Raw genomic sequence first — 20,723 nt, forward strand, 5'->3', positions numbered from 1 at the left:
GAAGAGGGATAGGAACATTTTGTTCTAAGGAGACAAAGCTCTTTGCCAAAGCAAACTAGAAACAACACAAAGGAAATAAAAAGCTTGTACCAGGATCAAATTGTGTAAGTTACATACATTTGTATTACCGTATTGGCCTGAATATAAGCCGCACCCACAAATAAGCCACACCTTTAAAGTTCAAGAGGAAAGGGGGGGGGGAGAATACTTGAATATAAGCCGGTCCCTTAAAATTGGGTTACAGGCTGAAAATCGCTGCAGTTGGTAGAATTTTAACTCCAAGCCAATTTAAGCCTTTGATCTTGCAAGCCCGCAAAAGTTACCGTACAATCGCTAAAACTGCAAATTGCTATTAAATTCCTACAATTCCGCAGGCACTCACACCCATAAATGGCAAATGTAGAAGAAAATCCTAAGGGTTAATTGCACAACAGTCTCAAGCTTGCAAATCGGCAAAAAAACTTTTTTTGTTCCGTTTTACCATTTGTCTGTTTCTGCAGCGATACTGTAAAATTTTTTGTAAGGTTGCAAATTTAAGCCGCACTTTAACTTTTCATGGTCAGAATTTGGGGAAAAAATATGGCTTATATTCGGGCCAATATGGTATTTGTTTTGCTTGTAATAAATGGCTGTCCACACAATTTCAGATTTCTGCAACATGGATTTGTATGGACAAAGGTGATGGGAATGCCTGATGGAAACAGAAGAGCAAAAGGAGCTCATCTCCTCTGTGTATCTCACTGTCTGAAGTATGTATGCTGTGAACTCCTGAAGATTAAAGACCATTAAAAAAACACAAAACTCTGAAATTTCCAAAACCTCAGACTCTTCAGTATGTCAAAACACAATGTACATTACCATAGTTAGAAAGTCTAAGGTTCACAGGACAGTTTTTACTAATGTCTAAATGTTGGAAGATTTAGAATTTGAAAGAGCAAGAAGAAAAGCCAAAGTTATATTCATTCCACATTTGCAATGAGATTGCCTTAAATATTAAAAACTAAAGCTGTGCTCAACCTTCTGCTGTTTAGATATTGTAACTAGCAGTTTCAGTAGGAATGTTCCTTTAACACACTTTGATTGCTCAAATAAAATCAACTTTTTATTCCCGTTCAGCATCGCTGCTGCTCAAATATGATGCCTAAATACTTGATGCTGCTATGGTCAATGGATTCATCTAATAAATGTCATTCCATATGCAAGATGCAGATAACATTCTTAAACGAAATTGTTATCACCTAAGCAGAAATAAAGTGGTAACAATTTTGTGTAAGACAGAATGTATAGGGACGCGGGTGGCACTGTGGTCTAAACCACTGAACCTAGGGCTTGCTGATTGGAAGGTGGGCGGTTCGAATCCCCACGACGGGGTGAGCTCCCATTGCTCGGTCCCAGCTCCTGCCAACCTAGCAGTTCGAAAGCACATCAAAGTGCAAGTAGATAAATAGGTACCACTGAGGCAGGAATGTAAACGGCGTTTCCGTGCGCTGCTCTGGTTTTGCCAGAAGCGGCTTAGTCATGATGGCCCATGACCTGGAAAAACTGTCTGCGGACAAACGTTGGCTCCCTTGGCCAGTAAAGCAAGATGAGCGCCGCAACCCCAGAGTGGTTCACAACTGGACTTAACTGTCAGGGGTCCTTTACTTTTAAGCAAAAATAAATGATTTCACATTCTTTCAGACCACACTGCTTGTGGATTTACATCTTCCTTCCAATGAGTTTGTTTTGACTTTCCCATGTGACTCAGGAAGGACTCAACCATGGATGTCAATTCAGCTTATCCATTCCAATGTGACTTAATTGTCCATGGATCCCACGCTGAAAATCTGTTTTATATGAAAAGCAAGCTACTAGGCCTGTTGTGAGATGAAAATGAGAATTCTGGGGGGAAATATTCGTGCATGTCTGCCATAAGATTTATACCTGACTTTTAAAATGGTTTTCTGGCCAGAATCCGTGAGTTTTGCAGAACTCTGCAACTGCATTCCAGTAAGCTACATACCAAACTTGTGAATGACATTATCATGCATTTTCTGCTTATCAGGCCAGGCAGGAGGAACCTTTGCCCTCCAGATGTTGCTGAGGGCTGATGGGAGTTGTAATTAATCAACATCCGGAAGGCCAAAGTTTTCAGAGTTAGGCCATGCTCAGTTTTAGAACTCCCAAAAGCACCACCAGCTTACAATTATGTTTCAGAAGCAGGGTATTAGGCTTTGTTGGTAGTTCACCTATATTATTGAATAAGATCACAGCAATTATTAGACAGTAATGTTTGCTATTAAAAAGTACATCAGTCTGCAGCATTGTACAGTAAATAGAAGTTTTATTCTCTCCCAGCTCTGCAAGATTAGCACTGCCAACAGTCAGAGATCAGCTTATGATACAAGGAAGTAGTAACTATTTACAATTTACAGGAGTGTAAATTTATTCCCCACAAAATATAAGTACAAAAGCTAGGAATAAACAAATGAGGTACTGCAATTTGGATTCATTATAAAGCAAGTGCTTGAAAGAAATTGCCTTTAGCAAACAATCAACAGATCAAATTGTGAGGGAGGGGAAAAAGTCGAAACAGGTTTAATTTACCAAGAACATTACCAAGGCCTCCTACCCACCCAAAGTATATTGCACAATTATTTCAGACGATAAAACTGTTAAAAATAAATAGGGCAGTCAAACCATTAATTCGTCAGAGAGATCCTGTGAGATCTGTATTGCAGTGAGGCAAAACATTTATTAAAAAATATTCTAAACCAAAATAGAAAACTGTGTTCAATATAAGCACTCCATCACCAGGTAAGACAATCTTTCAAGACAACTGTTTGATTACATTCATGCCCAGCCCACAACCGATTATTGTTCTTAATTTTGCTCATTTCACGTGGGGCAATGAATAGTAGTTCTTCTCCTGTCCATTATTCATAGTGCTAGTATGGAGATATGATCAGATTTCAAAGGAGCGCTATCTGCTACAAAGTGCATGTGTTGCAAGTTCTTCAAGAGGACGATCGCAGCCAGGACTGGAAGGGAGGGATGATATGAAAAAATAAAAAAGCGCAAGTAAAAGCAAAGCAACAAACTAATTTACGATACAGAAAGACATAATAAGTTTAAGAGGCAAGTTAAAAACCAACTATCCTACAGTTTTAAAAAGTATTTTACTGGTGTGTGTTGCTTAATACAGTTCAATATTACACATTTGGCCCACCAGCCAGATCCAGTCCACTCCCCCCCCCCCTTAGTAAGTGAATGGAAAAGGCACAATGACATGACAGAAAGACTGCAAGGGTCTTGGCTAGGTAGCAGGCACAATGTACTATGGGACATGGAGCAATATATCCATAACAGTGGATGCAGGGAAGACTATCTATCTATCTATCTATCTATCTATCTATCTATCTATCTATCTATCTATCCTTCCTGTTGTTGATGATGTTGCTGTTACTACTACTACTATATGCATATGTATCCCTTATAAGTTTTATTTCAGCTAAAATATGGAGTTGAGATATCTTCGAAACAGCTTTTCCTTTGGCTCATTGACCTCACAGGTGATTTTAATGTTTTGTTGTTTTAGTCTAGCCTGAAATGGCCCAACGTAGCTGATCACATTTCATTCACAAGAGCTTCATGTTATCTTGAAGTATAAATATATTGAAGCATATATATGGTCAAAATAATTTGTCCTCTGCAAGTTCCTTGGCTTCTGTATTCTGTAATCTAAGTTAAATAAATTTGTATTTCCAAAACGAACTTCTGCATAATCACATTTTGTACGCTTGACTTTAAATCATTTTTTAAATTCTGAAGAAACTAGATTTATGTGGGAATTCAGTAGTTGGGGGACTACACAAAGTAGAACATGTAAAAATACAGAGGATAAACTCCCCACTTCTACAGCACTGGGACTTTCTGCAGACAGCTTGCTTCACATTTTCAGATTTCCTTCCAAAGCAATTCATAACTTGATTTTTTAGCTTCTTATGAATTCAGTCCTATGCCAGATTTCAAAACAGATGTAGAATTCACAGGCAGCTAGAAAAAAAGGGGATGACTAGCCCTTCCTGACAGTTGTTAAAGGCTAGTGCAATCAATTTTGAATAATAAACCTATTACTGATTTTTGTGACTTGGAACTTAAGTTTTCCATTCCTTATTACATTTTGAGCATTGAAGTGAAAACTGACATTAATATCTTTAGGCAAATAAAGGTCAAAATAAACATGACACTGGAAACGTGCAACAGGGTACTGCTGTTGCTATTAAAATAAAATAAAAAATGCCGGGAGATCCAATCCAATATACTACATCTGGTTTGGTCTGCAGTATATCAGCAATTAGTACACAAGGTAAAGTGAGCGAAAATCAGTGCAACTTGTATCATAATCTTATGTTGTTCTAATCTTATGCATCAGATGTGTGAAGCTGCGAACATGTTCTTCAAAATAATCTCAAATTGGTCCAAGATCAGAAAAAAATGTTGTGGGATTAAGAAGTCCTCTTTACACGTGCTTGCCTTGCAAAATAAATATGGTAAGAACAAGTGTTCGGCATGCTTGTTAGTGGGAGGGACTAGTTATTACTGGGTGGTAGCCAAAGCTTATCATACTAGTGAATGTACCGTATTTTTTGCACCATAACACTCACTTTTTTCCTCCTAAAAAGTAAGGGGAAATGTCTGCGTGTTATGGAGGGAATGCCTACGGGTGGCATGCCTATGGATTTTCCTCCTCTAAAAACTATGTGCGTGTTATGGTCGGGTGCGTGTTATAGAGCGAAAAATACGGTACTTAAGTCTACAGATTTCAGTGGGTTTACTCTGTACAACTAACAGTGGATATCACTCACTATTATTAACAAGCATTGTATGTACTAGGCAAAACCAAATATTGTATGTACCAGGCAACACTCACCCACATGCTAACTAAAAGCACTGATGGATGGCTTATTCAGAAGATGCCACTGCGAGGTGAGGTGAACTACAAAGCCAGGAAAAGAACAGCTTAGTGGGTTACTGTGTTAATAAAAGCAATGTGAGTTTAGACATGTTAGACATCTATTTCCACACTGTCAAACTTGTGGACATAGCAAGTGAGATGCCAGTGATTAGCCTTGCCATTTCTCTGCTCTGTACAGAGTTTGACATACGGGTGAAGTGTAAAAACAGCAATGGCAGCCAGCACTGGCACTACGCTCCAGGGCAAACTAGAGCCAAGTGTTGCCCGCTTCATGCAATGCACGTGCACAATCCATGAACCTGCGAAGTTTGCTTTTAAGCCTAGGATGCCTCATTGTTGTTTCTTGCTACTTTTTCCTTCAGGTGGCTCAGGCAAAGGTCTACTAATTTCTACTAAAACTGCTAGTATCAAAATAGGACTCCAGGGTAGGAACACATGTGACTTTATTTTGACAGACACAACATGAAATATTGGGCCTGGTACAGTGGTACCTCTGGTTACAAACTTAATTTGATCCGGAGGTCCGTTCTTTAGCTGAAACCGTTCTTATCCTGAGGCGCGCTTTCGCTAATGGGGCTTCCTGCTGGGTGCATGATTTCTGTTCGCATCCTGGGGCAAAGTTTGCAACCAGGAGCAGCTAGTTCCAGGTTAGCGGAGCTCATAACCAGAAGTGTTCATAACCAGAAGCGTTCGTACCCAGAGGTACCACTGTATTCTATTTCCCTCATCTCGTCTAACAACTGCATGCAAAATTATAGAGCCAACAGAAAAGCACAAGTATTAGTATGTATTAAAGCAGGATATGAAAGTAGCCAAACAGAAAAACTAACTGATGACAACGTTTCAATTTTCAGACAGAATCCCACAAAATGTAGTGTGCCACTGCTCAAATAGTTTCCCCATAAATCTGAATTGTACAGAATTTTAAGTCCTTTTTGTTTCCTCTACTTTGTACCTTTGTCATGGCCTTCAAATGGTACTCAGACACAGTTTTAGAACAAACCAGTGGTAGCCACAAAAGGTAAGTAATTTTGAATGGGATGCTGGCAGACTATTAAGTTTATTTCATATTTATTTCTCATCACATATAACTGCCGCTTAAATTGTGAGCTGAAAATGTAGAAAAAGGGAGAAACCCCATTTAAGCTGTTTTGCTCTGGGATCAATGTATTTTGTGAGCGAAAACAGATAGCAGCATCCTTTGAGGAAACAAAAAGAAGAAACAAAGAGACAGAATTGACAATCATTCATGTGTCCAAGATCCATGAAAATATATTGGTTTTATATGGCAAATTTTCCCTTCAGCAATTCCTACATTGAACCCTAGTGTTTATTAATAAAACAGAATGATAAACCTAATGCCTGGATAGTCCTATGATTGTGGGCGTTTATCATCTTCATAAGCTGAGATCAATATTATAGGATTTATTAAATTACTTTAATTGAAAAGCATCTGCTTTTCAACATCACAGTTCCCAAGGTGGCATGTTAAGTAGGCTTTTGCATAGATGAGTAAAACTGTTGCGGACTTCTTCCATATTAACACTGACATTTTATAGGTTTCCCTGACTTGTAGTTGTAGTCCAACTGGAAGACAGATATATCAAGCAAAGTGCTGGTGTATACATAACAGGAGATTTTTTGTCATCACAATCAGCAAAGATGTACTCAGGGTCTTCCAACATTAAGGTGTTTATTGCTATCACTAAGAGTTTTCCTGCCCTGTGCAAAATCCTTACTTCCATATACAAAATCCTTCTGCGGGAAAGTTAGGTGACCAAAGAACTTTAATGTTAAGACACACCTGAGAAGCCACTTTTATTTAGTATCTTACTATGGCTTACCAATGCCCGTGCATCTTCTCGTTCCAAGATCTTCTGTGCTTGGTCAGCAGGGAATTTCAGCACTGTGGTTATAACCTTTGCCATTGTCTGAAGAAGAGGTGAACAAAGTAATGATAAGAATATGATCCGCTAAACAGCAGTTTCATTGATTTATAAAAGCACTGTATTTTTTGTAGTCCTTATGAAAGAATAGGAATGCATAACGAATACTTGTGTCTTTCATAAAAAATCTGTGGCAACCTTAGGCTAAGACTTTAAAATAAATGCACTACATTAAAAGCTAAGAGTCTGCAAACCAACATCACCAGCGACTTAAAATTCCCCAAGTGCTTTTGGCCAGAATAAATGATACAGAAATGGATTCCAAACGATCAGATTTAAAATAAGGCTAAGTACAAGTTGAAAACAACAATAAATTCAGTATTCCATCACTTAAGGCTTCAATGTTTTTGAAATAGTTGGTTGCAGATAAAAGCCAGATAAAGCCTATATTTACTCATAGGCTATCCACTGAAAACAAAGTTCAACTTAAAAGGAAGGCTCTTAACATTCTTTCCCACTGCTATTTCTTGGAAGGAGATAAATAATAATGTAGTATAGATGGCCTCAAAGCAAGAAATATATAGTAAACCGTTTCATGAGTAAGAATGTGCTGGTGACTCTGCTATATGGTATTATTTGCTGAAGGTCCTGTTTGTAAGTGAAAAACAGCTTCTGCCCACAGCAGAATCAAAGGAAATTATTATTTTTTTAATTAAAAAAAATCTAAGAAGGTGGTGACTGAACTATGTTGAGGCGTGATTTGTTATCTGAAAATTTTACTCCAGCAGGGCAGTGCTGTGCACATGGCTTCCCAATGGAAAGCATTGCTGCTGCTTGCTGAGAGGGAGACGACTGCAGTGTAGAGAGCTCAGCGCAGTGCAAGCACAGCAGCAGGACCATCCGATTGGCTCTGTTGCTGCACTGCTCTCAGTCCTCACCTGCTTGGTAAATGGCTTGCTGTTAGCAACCCAGGGGCACAATGCCCCCCTGCCTGAGCTGCCCCACTGACTGCCCCACTCTCCACACTATGTTAATGAATTTACTGCTGCTCATTAGTTCTCCCAGCCCATGCAAATTGATTGTGACCGAAGGTTGGGAACTTGCTGAAAGATGTAGCTGAAGGTTTAAACCTACATCAGATTCAGGTATAGTTAAGAGACAAAACTGCAGGGAAGGTGGAATCTCAATTGGAAGGGGATGGGGGACAGGAAGGAGCTATGGTTCCATGGGGGAGATAGAAATGAAGTTTGTGGGGAAACAGGGTTACATGAGTCCCACGTAACAGAAGGAAGAGGGCTGGCATATGAGTATTTGGAAGCTTGAGGACAATGGCTCCATCACATTTGCAAAGAGCAGCCTATGAAACCTAAAGAAGGAGTGAACAGACTTGGGGCCTACTTTTATGCTAGCTAGAACCGAGATCAACCAAGCAGAGGCAGGAACAAAATAGCGGCTCAGCCAGTTGGACACACACAAACACACACACACACGCCTCTGAGTGCATGTTCAGCTCATAAATTTACCAATGCCAAAAGCAAGTAGCAAGTCCTTTCACATAAAAGTCTGTTCCTGTTCCTCACTCCTGTCCAGTATTCTTTTTCAGCAAGCTAATTTGGGGAGGGGGGGATTTTTAACTGTTGCTATTGTTATGACAATCAGGAGTTGGAAACTCTTGCCAATCTACTGCAAGCTGCCCACCCTGGCCTATGGAGTGTAATATCCACCGAGAGTGGTCCTGTTTGAAAGTATTATTTAGTTAGGAGATTTATAACCTACCCATCATCAATTCTGAAACCAGGAGGTAAAGGTAAAGGGGCCCCTGACCATTAGGTCCAGTCGTGGACGACTCTGGGGTTGCGGTGCTCATCTCGCTTTATTGGCCGAGGGAGCCGGCATACAGCTTCCAGGTCGTGTGACCAGCATGACTAAGCCACTTCCGGTGAACCAGAGCAGCACACGGAAACACCGTTCACATTCCCGCTGGAGCGGTACCTATTTATCTACTTGCACTTTGACGTGCTTTCGAACTGCTAGGTTGGCAGGAGCAGGGACCGAGCAACGGGAGCTCACCCCGTTGCAGGGATTCGAACCGCCAACCTTCTGATCGGCAAGTCCTAGGCTCTGTGGTTTAACCCACAGCACCACCCGTGTCCCTTGAAACCAGGATGGGGTACAACTAAAAAACTTTAATAACCAACGCCACACTTTAATGATGAAACACTAAAACAAATCCATAAAAAACCCTCTTCATAAATAGGAGATACCCTGTGTCACACCATCTTGCTTCTATCCAAGGTAGATGTGAGCAAGAACGGACTCATCCCGTGAGAGCATAATAATACTACAACCTGTGCAGTTCTTTTTCCTCAAAGTGACTGTTAATAAACATGTGCCTTGAATATGGGGGGTACCTTTGTCTCACGGCCCATCATGTACTCGAACAACACCTTCCTCAAGTATTCAAACTCCGTCGGTTCTCCAAAAAGAGAGACATCTGAATGGCAGAGGTTCCCATCTGCACAGACAAGAGACAGTGTTTTATACAACTGTATTTTACACAGATGTGCTACAATCAGTATGCTCATCTCTCTTGACCAAACTGTAACATACAGACATAATGATTGTCACTTACCCGGATTATGCTGCTTTTGTAAAGAGCATTTTACATTTTAACAAGAGGATTAAGCAGCTAGTTCTTAACTCTTGCCTCTGTACTCAAGACACTAACTTACCCTTTCCCTCAAATATGTCGCCAGGCAGAGGCAGACGACTACTGTTCAAGCCCCTTCCTGGTAGCATGCTTGTGCCTCAGTGGGAAAGATAGCTCTTCCAGTCCCTGAACTGTTTCTGTCCCAGCTGGTCACTAAGAATTACTATTTAGCTTAAAGAATCAACATCTGAATTCAATCGCCACCCTCTCCATCCCATTTTTCTTTTGTGTCATGTCTTTTAGATTGTAAGCCTGAGGGAAAGGACTGTCTTGTTTGAACTGATTTATGTAAGCCGCTCTTGGGAGATTTTCAGCTGAAGAGCAGAATACAAATGCTCTAAACAAACAAACCCTTCACAAGTAGGATCGGTTGAGTACACAAACCTCCTAACCCTAAGCGCTATCCCTTCCAGAGATTCATGATTGCCTTTTCCTCTCCGATGGCCAATAGCTCCTGCCTGATGTTAGAAGTAACTGTCAAAACAATGGAAAGTACAGGAATTGGGGGGCCACTAGGGGCGCATCAGAAGATGGCTGACAATAACATCTCTCCGACCCACACGAGGTAATTTGGAGGCTGTGATGGGAGTAAATAGCCTCCCTACCCCCCCAGGATTGGGGGGGGGCTGCCCTTGCCTCCTGTGCCCTATACCACCCCTGAATTTGTGGGAATGGGGGCATTAGGCAGAATGCCCTCCTGTGGGATCTCGGCGCTCCTGGACGCTGTCTCTGATCCGCGCCACTAGCTGCAAGAACTTCAAAAGAAACAATTAGGAGGAAGCGAATGCACATATTTCAAGGAAAGAGGGGGAGTAAAGACTGCTAACAGAAGAGATCTCTGATAAACAAGACGAGTCGGAGGAATAAGAATTCACCAGATGATTTACGCTCATCTCTCTTGACCAAGACTCGGTATGGCAAAAGGACTGGATGGGGGAGGGGGAAAAAACTTTCCTTTCTTTCCTCTATGTGATTAAACAAGAATCCCCCCCCCCACAAGTCAGAAATGTCGTTTGAAGGACTTAAGCTGTGGATTTATGTCTGTGTGGAGATAAACTTTCTAACCAAAGCATGCATTAAGAAGAGCGTGGAATGTATAAGGGCTTTGGAATGACGCAGTTAAGAATACCGTCGCCATATTGGGAAGTTCTGTCGGAGGACTTAAGTCTGGGAGGAGAAATAGAGCTGTTTTTATATTGTGGGTGAAACTTCTCAGAGGGACTTAAGAATGACAGTTCTGTGATTAATGATGGAAAGAGCGATGTTATCTATGAATGCGATGATATATGGAAACCATCTTGATTTGAGGATTGGACGAACGGAAAAATTCACACAGGATTATTATTGGTGTTTATTGCCTTAAGGAGATTATCAGAAGAGATCATAAAGAAAAAAGAGAAAATATACGAACAAGATGAGTTGTGGAAACAGCAAGATAAGACTAGAGAGAATTATGAACTTTGTTTGGACTGATTTGGACATTAACGCAGTAGCAAGAAGATGATCAGAATCCCCCTTTGGATCTTGAAATATGGGTCCCCTCAACAAAATTTAAAATTCGGCTTTGTAATTTATGTGATGTGATTTGATTTGATTTGATTGGTCGGTTAATAAAAATTATTTTTTTAAAAAAGAAAGTATAGGAATCAGGATAAATCCTTTAAGGTAGCACTAGGGAACCTTAGACCTAGCACAGTACTCAACGTGTTCTGCAAGGCCATAGCCCACAACGCCCCTCCTCACCTGCCCAACATCATATGTAACATCAGGTGTCAGGCAAACACGGACATCGCTACAAAGGAGGAATAAGGAGTTCAAAGGTTGCTTCTCATTGTCCCTTGGTAAGTAGGGCTGATTGGAACAGACAGGGAGATCCACTGAGATCAGCTGCACTAGGTGATCCCAACAGGAGCTCCTTAGTGCAGTTGAAGGTTCTAGTTGAAGGAAGCAGTTTGATCCAAACCTTCCACTCCAAAGACAATTCAAAGGAGCTCCATGTAACCACAATCACTTCACCAGTCGTTACAAAAAGCTCTTTTGAAGGTGTGCTCCCCAAGCACCAATTTGGACAGGTGCCATTCACATGACGTCATTATGTCGTCAGGTGATTCTGTCCACCTGTTTGTGTGTGACGCACTCCTGCTTTAAGGTCACAATGGGGAAGGTGAGAAACCTGATTATCAAACCTTGTGTAACCACTGAGGGTAGGGCCCAACTGGGGCTCTCGACAACCATATCTAACCATCTTACAGTATCTCTTGTATCACCATGACCACATTTTTATCAAGGATCAATATTCTACAAGGCTGCCATCTAGACTACAAACAAGCGTGCTCTCTCTCTCTCAGTAAATCTGGCTCCACCAGCCTGGAAAAGCCATCTCATTGGACCACCATCGCCTCACTGCTTTGGAATTTAAAGCCTTCATTTGTAGAACTGTGATACCTGTAGCAAGTCATTTGCATCTTTGGCAGCTGCTTATTACAACTTGATCCTTTGCTCCACTGCCCTGCCCTCAACATGGAGATATGACAGTTTAGAAAGCAAACCCCACAGGACCCAGAGACCCTTTGAGACAACTGTGTGTGAGTGCGCATGCATGTCCAAGTTTTACATCAAATGTTGAAGGACAAGGCTGGGAAAATATTTGCAATATATTGTATTAACTAAGCTCTTACAAGTGTTTCTCCTAAGACTTCTAATCTAATCCTGTTTATGTTTCTTAGCAACATTGTTTTCATAAAATTTTTGCATGGTAACTGATATCTTAAAATGTTTTCTTCATAAAAACACAATATAAAAAGCAGAAGCATTCTAAGTATGCCATTTCAGAGTAGCTAAGTAGCTTTCAGAGGGCAAGGGGAAAATATCTACATTCTTGGAGATTAAGCTGTGACTCTTATTTTTCCATTTATGTTCACTTAAACTAAAAGATCAAAAGTAGCAGATTTTACTTTCCTAGTTACGTGTGGATTTTAACTTTTTATGCACAAACATAATTGCTGATGGAATTCAGAAAAAAAAATAGTGGCTACCACTGGAAATCCCATTCTAAAACTAGAGGATTGTTAAACTAAAGCATCTCCCTCCAGGATGAGACTACAGTATGAAAAACCTACAGCCCAACTCTCAGTCGTACCGTATTTGTACTTTGGCTTGCTGACATTGCAGCAGGCATCCTTAATCCCAAGATTTGAGGAGATCTAAAACATGTCTTCAATACCTGATTTCTGGAAAAGTATGAACTACACATGTATCAAAATGTTAGCTACTGGTTATACCTTAATTTTGATATTCTCCATGTTGCTCACATGCACACATAAATATATGTGGCAAACATGCTTACATTTCACACTCATTTTCCATGAGGTGAATTTATACCAAAGGACAACAAAACATTAAAATTAAAGAATAAACCATAATCTGCATCAGGAACTGCATTACTGCAACACATGTCTATTTACGGCTTTGAAGGTCTAGTCGTCAGGATATGTAAGCAATTGGAATGAAAATGACTGAAAATATGAACTATGTCTTATTTGTGATTTCAATGCAGCATTTTTTCCACAAGGGAATACTTATATATATTGCACGTGATCCATGAGGTGGACATTGGAACGCAACTAATCTTACATTTACAGATCATGCAAAATCACTACATTTTTTAAAATATGTATTTGTGTAAAAAGATTCAGAACTGCCCTACTGAACAATATTTCAGCGTAACATTTTTCATCTGATATATGCAAACTTTTAGGGTCAGGAAGGGGTCTGAACACATGGCAAAATCTGTATAGCTCAGTTCAACGCAAATAAGCAAACTGAAATGGAACTGAGAGACTATTAACAAGTGTTAACAAGGCCTTCCATACCTGACACACAACCATAAAAGTCTGAAGACTAACTTTTGGCCTTAAATTTATCTATCACCCTAAATTTAGATAGCTCAGTGGGGTTTACTCCCAGGTAAGAGTACATACATTTGCAGCCCTAGTTAGGTTTGCAAGTATTCTCTTAGGCTTTATTCTGTAACTCAGTGAACTCAGTGCCAAGGCAAACATTCCTCACCTCTGTAAGGCGATGCAACTGTTGTGACATACATATTCTTCTCGTAATTTTTCAACCGGTCTTGTAGTGTATGAATCTAAGAATAAAGTGATGGATGAGAAGGATAAAACAAACATAACTGAGATATGGAATATGTTTCAACTTTGAGGTGTACCGAATGTACGAGAAAGCAGTTACCAAACCCCGTCTGTCTGTCCCCACCCACTACTAGTGACAACTCAGGGTGTTAACTATTATATCTCTATCTATCTCACTTAAACGTACCATGTAAATATTTGTTAGTGTGCATTAGACATGTTAAGGGACGCAGGTGGCGCTGTGGGTTAAAACACAGAGCCTAGGACTTGCTGATCAGAAGGTCGGCGGTTCGAATCCCCACAATGGGGTGAACTCCCGTTGCTCAGTCCCTGGCTCCTGCCAACCTAGCAGTTCGAAAGCACGTTGAAGTGCAAGTAGATAAATAGGTACTGCTCCGGTGGGAAGGTAAATGGCGTTTCCGTGCGTTGCTCTGGTTCGCCAGAAGCGGCTTAGTCATGTTGGCCACATGACCCGGAAGCTGTACGTCAGCTCCCTTGGCCAATAAAGCGAGATGAGCTCCGCAACCCCAGAGTCGGCCACAACTGGACCTAATGGTCAGGGGTCCCTTTACCTTTACCTATTAGACATGTTGGGAAATATTAGCAAAGATTAGGGTTTTCTGTCTGCCTTTCTTTCTGTCTAATTTAAGATCTGATAAAAGTAGACCTGGCCACGAGTCTCCTGGGAAGCAGAGAGGGGCTGGCTAGCACTATACTGACCCTTGACCGAACTGTCCACTCATCTGGTATGAGTGCTTGTTATCTGACCACTTCAGTTTCATAGTCTTACTGGTTTTTTTTTCCTTTTTGCAGAAAGAGCGTTTTTTGCTGATTGCAATCGAGAGTGGTTCTGTTCTGAATTGAGTGATTACACATGGGAGTGTTGCTTTGGATCAAAGCATTGCCTCTGGCTTGGCTGATAAGAACAGAACCAGCTACATGTGGTGGGGTAAACCACGGGGGGATTCATCCCAAAGTGGGGGACATCAAAGATCATCTCCCCTTGGGGTCACCACTTGGAGGACACACAGACAGTGGTGCTTCCCACTGGGTTAGAAATTGGAACGGTACAAGAGAAATAGGCATGTCACCCTGACCCAAGGTGTTACTATTGGTATATAAAGCCCTCAGCAGTTTGGAACCAGTTTCCTTGAACAAATGCTTTATGCATCTACTCCCTCTCTATTAATAACAGGCAGTCCACTTTATTGAACCCTTTTCAACACTCACTAAAACCTTTTTTTACCTACAGTGGTGCCTCGCAAGATGAAAAGAATCCGTTCTGTGATTCTCTTCGTCTAGCGGTTTTTTCGTCTTGCGAAGCAAGCCCATTGAAGGATTAGGGGATTAGCGCTATTAGTGGCTTTTAGCGGCTTTATCTGCTGATCGGATCAGCTGATAAGCGGCTTAGCGGCTTAGAAAAAGGGGGGAAAGGGGAAAAAAACAGCAGGAACTCGCAAGACATTTTCGTCTTGCGAAGCAAGCCCATAGGAAATTCGTTTTGCGAAGCACCTCCAAAACGGAAAACTCTTTCGTCTAGCGAGTTTTCCGTCTTGCGAGGCATTCGTCTTGCAGGGCACCACTGTATTTTCTTTTAACTTGAAATATAGTTTTATTATGTATGCTCGTTCTTAAATTCTGTTGATTTTATCTGTATTTTGATAATTGAATTATGCATACTTCCTTTATTTTTTGTTACATTTATCTCCCATCTTTCCTCTGAGGAGCTCAAGGTGGCTTACAAAGTCATCCTCTTCCCAATTTTATCCTCACAAGAACCATGTGAGATAGGGTAGGCTGAGAATGAGTAACTGACTATAACACTCAAGAAGGTTGAAATACAGTCAAACCTTGGTTCCCAAATGCCTCCATTTTGGAACGTTTTGGCTCCCGAATGCTGAAAACCCAGAAGTGTTCCAGTTTTCGAATGTTTTCGGAAGTTGAATGTTCGACGCAGCTTCCGCTTGAGTGCAGGAAGCTCCTGCAGTCAATTGGAAGGCGCACCTCGGTTGTCGAACATTTCAGAAGCCAAATGGGCTTCTGGAACAGATTATGTTTGACAATCGAGGTTTGACTGTAGAATCAAAGGTTATTTGAGCTTGGTTTTGATTGTTTTAGGGCTTTAGAGTGTCGCACTTTTAATAGCCTGGTGATGATGAGCAGACTGAATCTGTGTTTAACGACACTATATTATGCATGTTTACTCAAAAGTATGTTCAATAAGATGGGACGCGGGTGACGCTGTGGGTTAAACCGCAGAGCCTAGGACTTGCTGATCAGAAGGTCGGTGGTTCGAATCGACGGGGTGAGCTCCCGTTGCTCGGTCCCTGCTCCTGTCAACCTAGCAGTTCGAAAGCACGCCAAAGTGCAAGTAGATAAATAGGTAAGGTAAACGGCGTTTCTGTGTGCTGCCCTGGTTTGCCAGGTCATGCTGGCCATATGACCCGGAAGATGTCTGTGGACAAACGCCGGCTCCCACGGCCAATAAAGCGAGATGAGCGCCACAACCCCAGAGTCGGTCACGATTGGACCTAACAGTCAGGGGTCCCTTTACCTTAACCTAAGTTCAATAAGGCCTACTTCCATGAAATGGGATATAGGGTTGCAGCCTAGGTAGCCTTTTATAAGCTTTTCAAATTATACCTAGAAAATGCTTTAATGTACCCAAGAGCTAAAGTTCCTTCTTCTTTTTTAACAGATCCTTACCTGTTCTATGAATTCCTGTTCTTTCAGCTTTGAATCACTGACAAGTGTTGTCTTCTGGGCTAGCTGGGCCTGAAACACAACCAGAAACATATATGAAAATGTGCACTACAAACACTTAATTTATTACTTTTCATCAAAATTGTAAACAGCATCAAAGGAAAACTTGACATTATGCTAGTGGTAAAGATGAAGCCAATCTTACCTGAAGTTCAGCTACTGTTACCTAAAACAGAAAAATGAACATTTAATAAAATGTATTTGCTTCATACGCTGCCAAATAAAACAAAAAGCACTGCAGGATATTTTTCATCCATATGAATTGTCATTAATTCCTGATTAACTCTCCATTATCTATTTCTCTGATTCATGATCTTATTGCAAAATCTGAGATGGTATATATTACTATTTGGTACAAAGAAATTTGTCTTGCAATTTTTTATCACATAAAAGCAGTTTTGAGGAGCACAAATAATTAAAATAGCTTAGTCACACCCAAAATACAGTTTGAAATAAATCTAAGTGGTACAAAGAAACTATTCAAATGAGAGACTTAAGCAACTATTAAATGAATTCCTAAATAAGTAACATACATATTTTCTTGTGAACAATTTGCTTTCATCATAATCTCTATTAGTTGAGAGCCATGAAGGAAGACTGGGTTTTTCTTGTAGCAGAAGTTGAATTTTATGCTAAACTCCCACGGTCATTACATGAACTTACAGCCCATTTTAAATTAATGAGACATGAGCGTACATAAATGGCTGCAAAATGACATTATCAAAGAAACTACAAATTTTGGTCAAATTGTGACACTAAATTGTAATCCCACTATTCAAAAGGATAAAATACAACAGATATAATATATGGGTAAAGAACAATCTGAACACACAGTTTCAAATGCAAGTAATAAAAGTGTGAAATACTTTTTTCACCCCAGGATGCCAACACTCCTCATCTCAGGAGATGAGGGTTTCAACCAAACGATTGAAGGGGGGGGGGTGAGTTAGGCACATACAGAACTTGATTTTTATTTGTATGTTAGGAGATGGTCCCAAAGCTATTCATTCTCCCTGCACTACTACAGTAGGTGGTATGTGGTACCAATTCATAGGCAATAATTACCGTATTTTTTGCTCTATAAAACTCACTTTTTCCCTCCTAAAAAGTAAGGGGAAATGTGTGTGCGTCTTATGGAGCGAATGCAGGCTGCGCAGCTATCCCAGAAGCCAGAACAGCAAGAGGGATTGCTGCTTTCACTGCGTAGCGATCCCTCTTGCTATTCTGGCTTCTGAGATTCAGAATATTTTTTTCCTTGTTTTCCTCCTCCAAAACTAGGTGCGTCTTGTGGTCCGGTGCGTCTTATAGAGCGAAAAATATGGTGGCCTGCAGCACTTGACACGTTGGTTGTAGCTCTGGGGCTTTTACACTCTCCATTTAGGGTTATTGAACCCTGGGTTTCAACAGCCGAACTGTGAACTCGCAGCATAAAATAGCTGGATGAATGACTTCTCAGACATGGCAATGCTGTCATGTACTTATCCGTCCCTATGGAACTGGCATACTTATGGTAAGCAAACTCCAAGCCAATCTGCAAGCTTGCGCTGCCGAGCCCTCTAATTCTGACTGTAGCATTTTCTGGGAATAGAGCACCATCAGTTGTCGGGAGCAGGTTGAAGGTAGTCTCTTATTGTGGGGCTGGAATCCTGCTCCTTACTAGCACCTCCAGATGATGTGGCCCTCAGCACCTGAACGGACCATGTTAGCCTCCATATCCACAGCTAGCTGCACGTATGTGATGTGGTTCTAATCACATGCGTCACCAAAGTGCTTGGGTGGTATTCAACCATGTCTCACTCAGGGTAGACCCACTGAAATTAATCAACCTAACTTACGGTTATATTCATTAAATTCAATGGGTCAACTCTGAGTAAAGTGTCGTTGAATGCTGTCGCTTATTTCCCAATCTCTCTAATTTCAAAGGAAACCAAGTGCAACTAACTTAGTCTTGAACCAACTGTATATATGACTAACTGATTTACTACTGAAATAAAACTAAGATATCGAATAATAGATCAGTTTCCACAGTTAATATTATTTGCCTCTGTAGGACAGAACAGCAATAGCTTCAAATGTAAGAGACAACAGTGGCAATAATGGATAAAAAACAGCCAAGCCCCTTTGCCAATTGTTAGATCAAAAGAGTTAAAATACTCTAAAGTCTAACAAAATATTTCTATTAAAACTCTGAAGGTAAACTAAGATACAAGCTAAGAACCACAATAAATTCCTAAGTAAAATAATGTTTTCTAACTTACTTCACCACTGTTCCAGCTTTCTTCATCTGCCAGTCTTTGTTTGTACTCCTCCTGCAATTTCTCCAGCTGGTTCTGAAGCTCATTTACTTTTTCTGTCATTTCTTCTTCTCGAGTCTTCAGAACAAAATAAATAAGTAAAACCATTACTTTATATACTTCACAATTAGGAGACAATCTGGCTTCCATCAGCTTTAGCTACAAGAACTTTAGCTGCGAAATTACTGAATTATACACGAATACTGGATGAAACTGCGCTCTGACTTTTAGAAACGCAAAAACAAGCAATACCATATATACCTCAAGGATTTCTTCATACTTTTTCACTGTCCTTTGTAGGTCATCATCTTTTTCTAGCAACTTTTTATGTAACTGAGTTATCTCTGCGTGGTGACTTTCTATGAGTTCAGATTCAACCTCCTGAGCTTTACCTGTGAAAAATGATCAACAGTGTTTACATATCGCATTTTAACTGGGCTGCTCTTTTAATTGAATTAGCAGGAATTCATCCTAGATACATTAAAAAAAAAGAATACTACAGTAAAAGAAGAAACTCTAAAGAAGAATTCATTAAAAATGCTATTAGAATCTAATGAGATGTTGACATGTCAAAACATAACTGATAACATATTCCTTTTATTTTGGCATACAAGCTGTCTTCTTTCACACTAGAGTAGGTTGGGTCAAACAAGCCAATATCATGTTAAAACCGTAGGCAAGATTATGCTTTGAGTAGTAAGCAATGAATTAAACTTCACTCAAAGGTTTTACTGCTTATCCATCACCTCTTCTTTCTCTACTTTTATTTTTTACAGCTGTTAGTACAGTTGGGACTTGCCACTCCTATACATAGTCATTGAATGCGTAATTCTTACTAAAAAACTAAACAGATGTTATGGTACTTTCAACCTATCTGAACTTCATACTTGTTAACTAATTGGCAGTATTTATTATCAGATATATATGCAAAATTAATATATTTACATTAATGAGTTTGCATATGTATATATGTGTGTACACACACACACACACACACGATACAGTATTACATAAGCATTCAAATCTAGGGCAAGAATAGAGGAAAATTCAAGGCTTGTTATCATGCCCCTGACTGTTCTGTCTATGGGTCTATGGAAGTTCTTTCTTCTAAATTGATCTTATAGGAATGGATCTGATGGTTGAATTTAGAAGAGATATAGCCATTTAAAATCAACACAAGGTACTGTTCCAACTCACTGATTGTTTCTTTTACGGCTGTTTCTATTTCTTGGTCCTTTTGTGCCATCTGGGTATTGAATTCTCTCATCAACTGCTTTAATGTGGAGTTGTGCTTCAATTCAATGTCCTCCTGTTCATATCTATAAAGGTACAGCAAGATAAGAAGTCCAGATATGGCAGTTCAAAAGCAAAGCAAAAAAGCATATTAATTTCTAACAGAGAGATTTGAGAGCCTGCCAAGTATAAGACTGCATTAAAATAAATGGCTTTCACTAACGGTTTTTCTTTACATTTGTATGATTATTTGTATGATTGAGACAATAGTTACTGAAGAGAGAAATTCATTAAGAAAAATGTTACCAAACAGACTTTTGTGAAAACGTCCTGAGGATAAAAGTTCATCTACCTATGATAATTGGAAAATGTGTCCAGATAAGGCTATAAAAGGGGGGATTTGATCCAAGTGTAGCTTATACAAATCCAATTAATTTTGTTAGGGCAAATGAAATAATTTAATTACACCATGTAAACATAACCTGAGATTTGACCTGCAAACTCCTAAGGCTTTTAGGACAATATAGGACAAGGATGTAGACCCAGCAATCTTCCCCTTTGAGGCATGTGAAATGAAACCAGGAAACGACTAAGTTTCCAGCTGCTATAGTTTCCAGTTGCATCCAAACCAGAAATTCATCGTTACCAGCTTTGGAACAAGCCAGAATATTAAATTTGGATAAATGGGAAAGTATGGTTAGAGACTTCTTGGTTTGATTATTAAAGTGAGACAAA

General features: G+C 40.1%; 1 protein-coding gene across 5 annotated transcripts in view; it reads right to left on the reverse strand.

Moving 5' to 3' along the window:
- Nucleotides 1–2,303: 2,303 nt before the first annotated feature.
- Nucleotides 2,304–20,723, reverse strand: part of GOLGA4 (golgin A4) — a 55,782-nt gene continuing 37,362 nt past the window's right edge. For 4 of the 5 annotated variants that reach the window (XM_082192700.1, XM_082192699.1, XM_082192697.1 and 1 more), the window contains 10 exons: nt 19,953–20,074; nt 19,017–19,147; nt 18,720–18,833; nt 16,607–16,627; nt 16,405–16,473; nt 13,622–13,697; nt 9,255–9,358; nt 6,802–6,888; nt 4,913–4,978; nt 2,304–3,020 (listed from right to left, as the gene is read on the reverse strand). In XM_082192700.1, the coding sequence (XP_082048826.1) occupies nt 4,949–4,978; nt 6,802–6,888; nt 9,255–9,358; nt 13,622–13,697; nt 16,405–16,473; nt 16,607–16,627; nt 18,720–18,833; nt 19,017–19,147; nt 19,953–20,074 (754 nt within the window). In that variant the 3' untranslated portion in view covers nt 2,304–3,020; nt 4,913–4,948. The remainder of the gene's footprint in view (nt 3,021–4,912; nt 4,979–6,801; nt 6,889–9,254; nt 9,359–13,621; nt 13,698–16,404; nt 16,474–16,606; nt 16,628–18,719; nt 18,834–19,016; nt 19,148–19,952; nt 20,075–20,723) is intronic. The other variant, XM_082192698.1, reaches the window with a different exon arrangement.

The sequence above is a fragment of the Podarcis vaucheri genome (genome assembly GCF_965113315.1).
Source record: "Podarcis vaucheri genome assembly, chromosome: 12".
NCBI lineage: Eukaryota > Metazoa > Chordata > Lepidosauria > Squamata > Lacertidae > Podarcis > Podarcis vaucheri.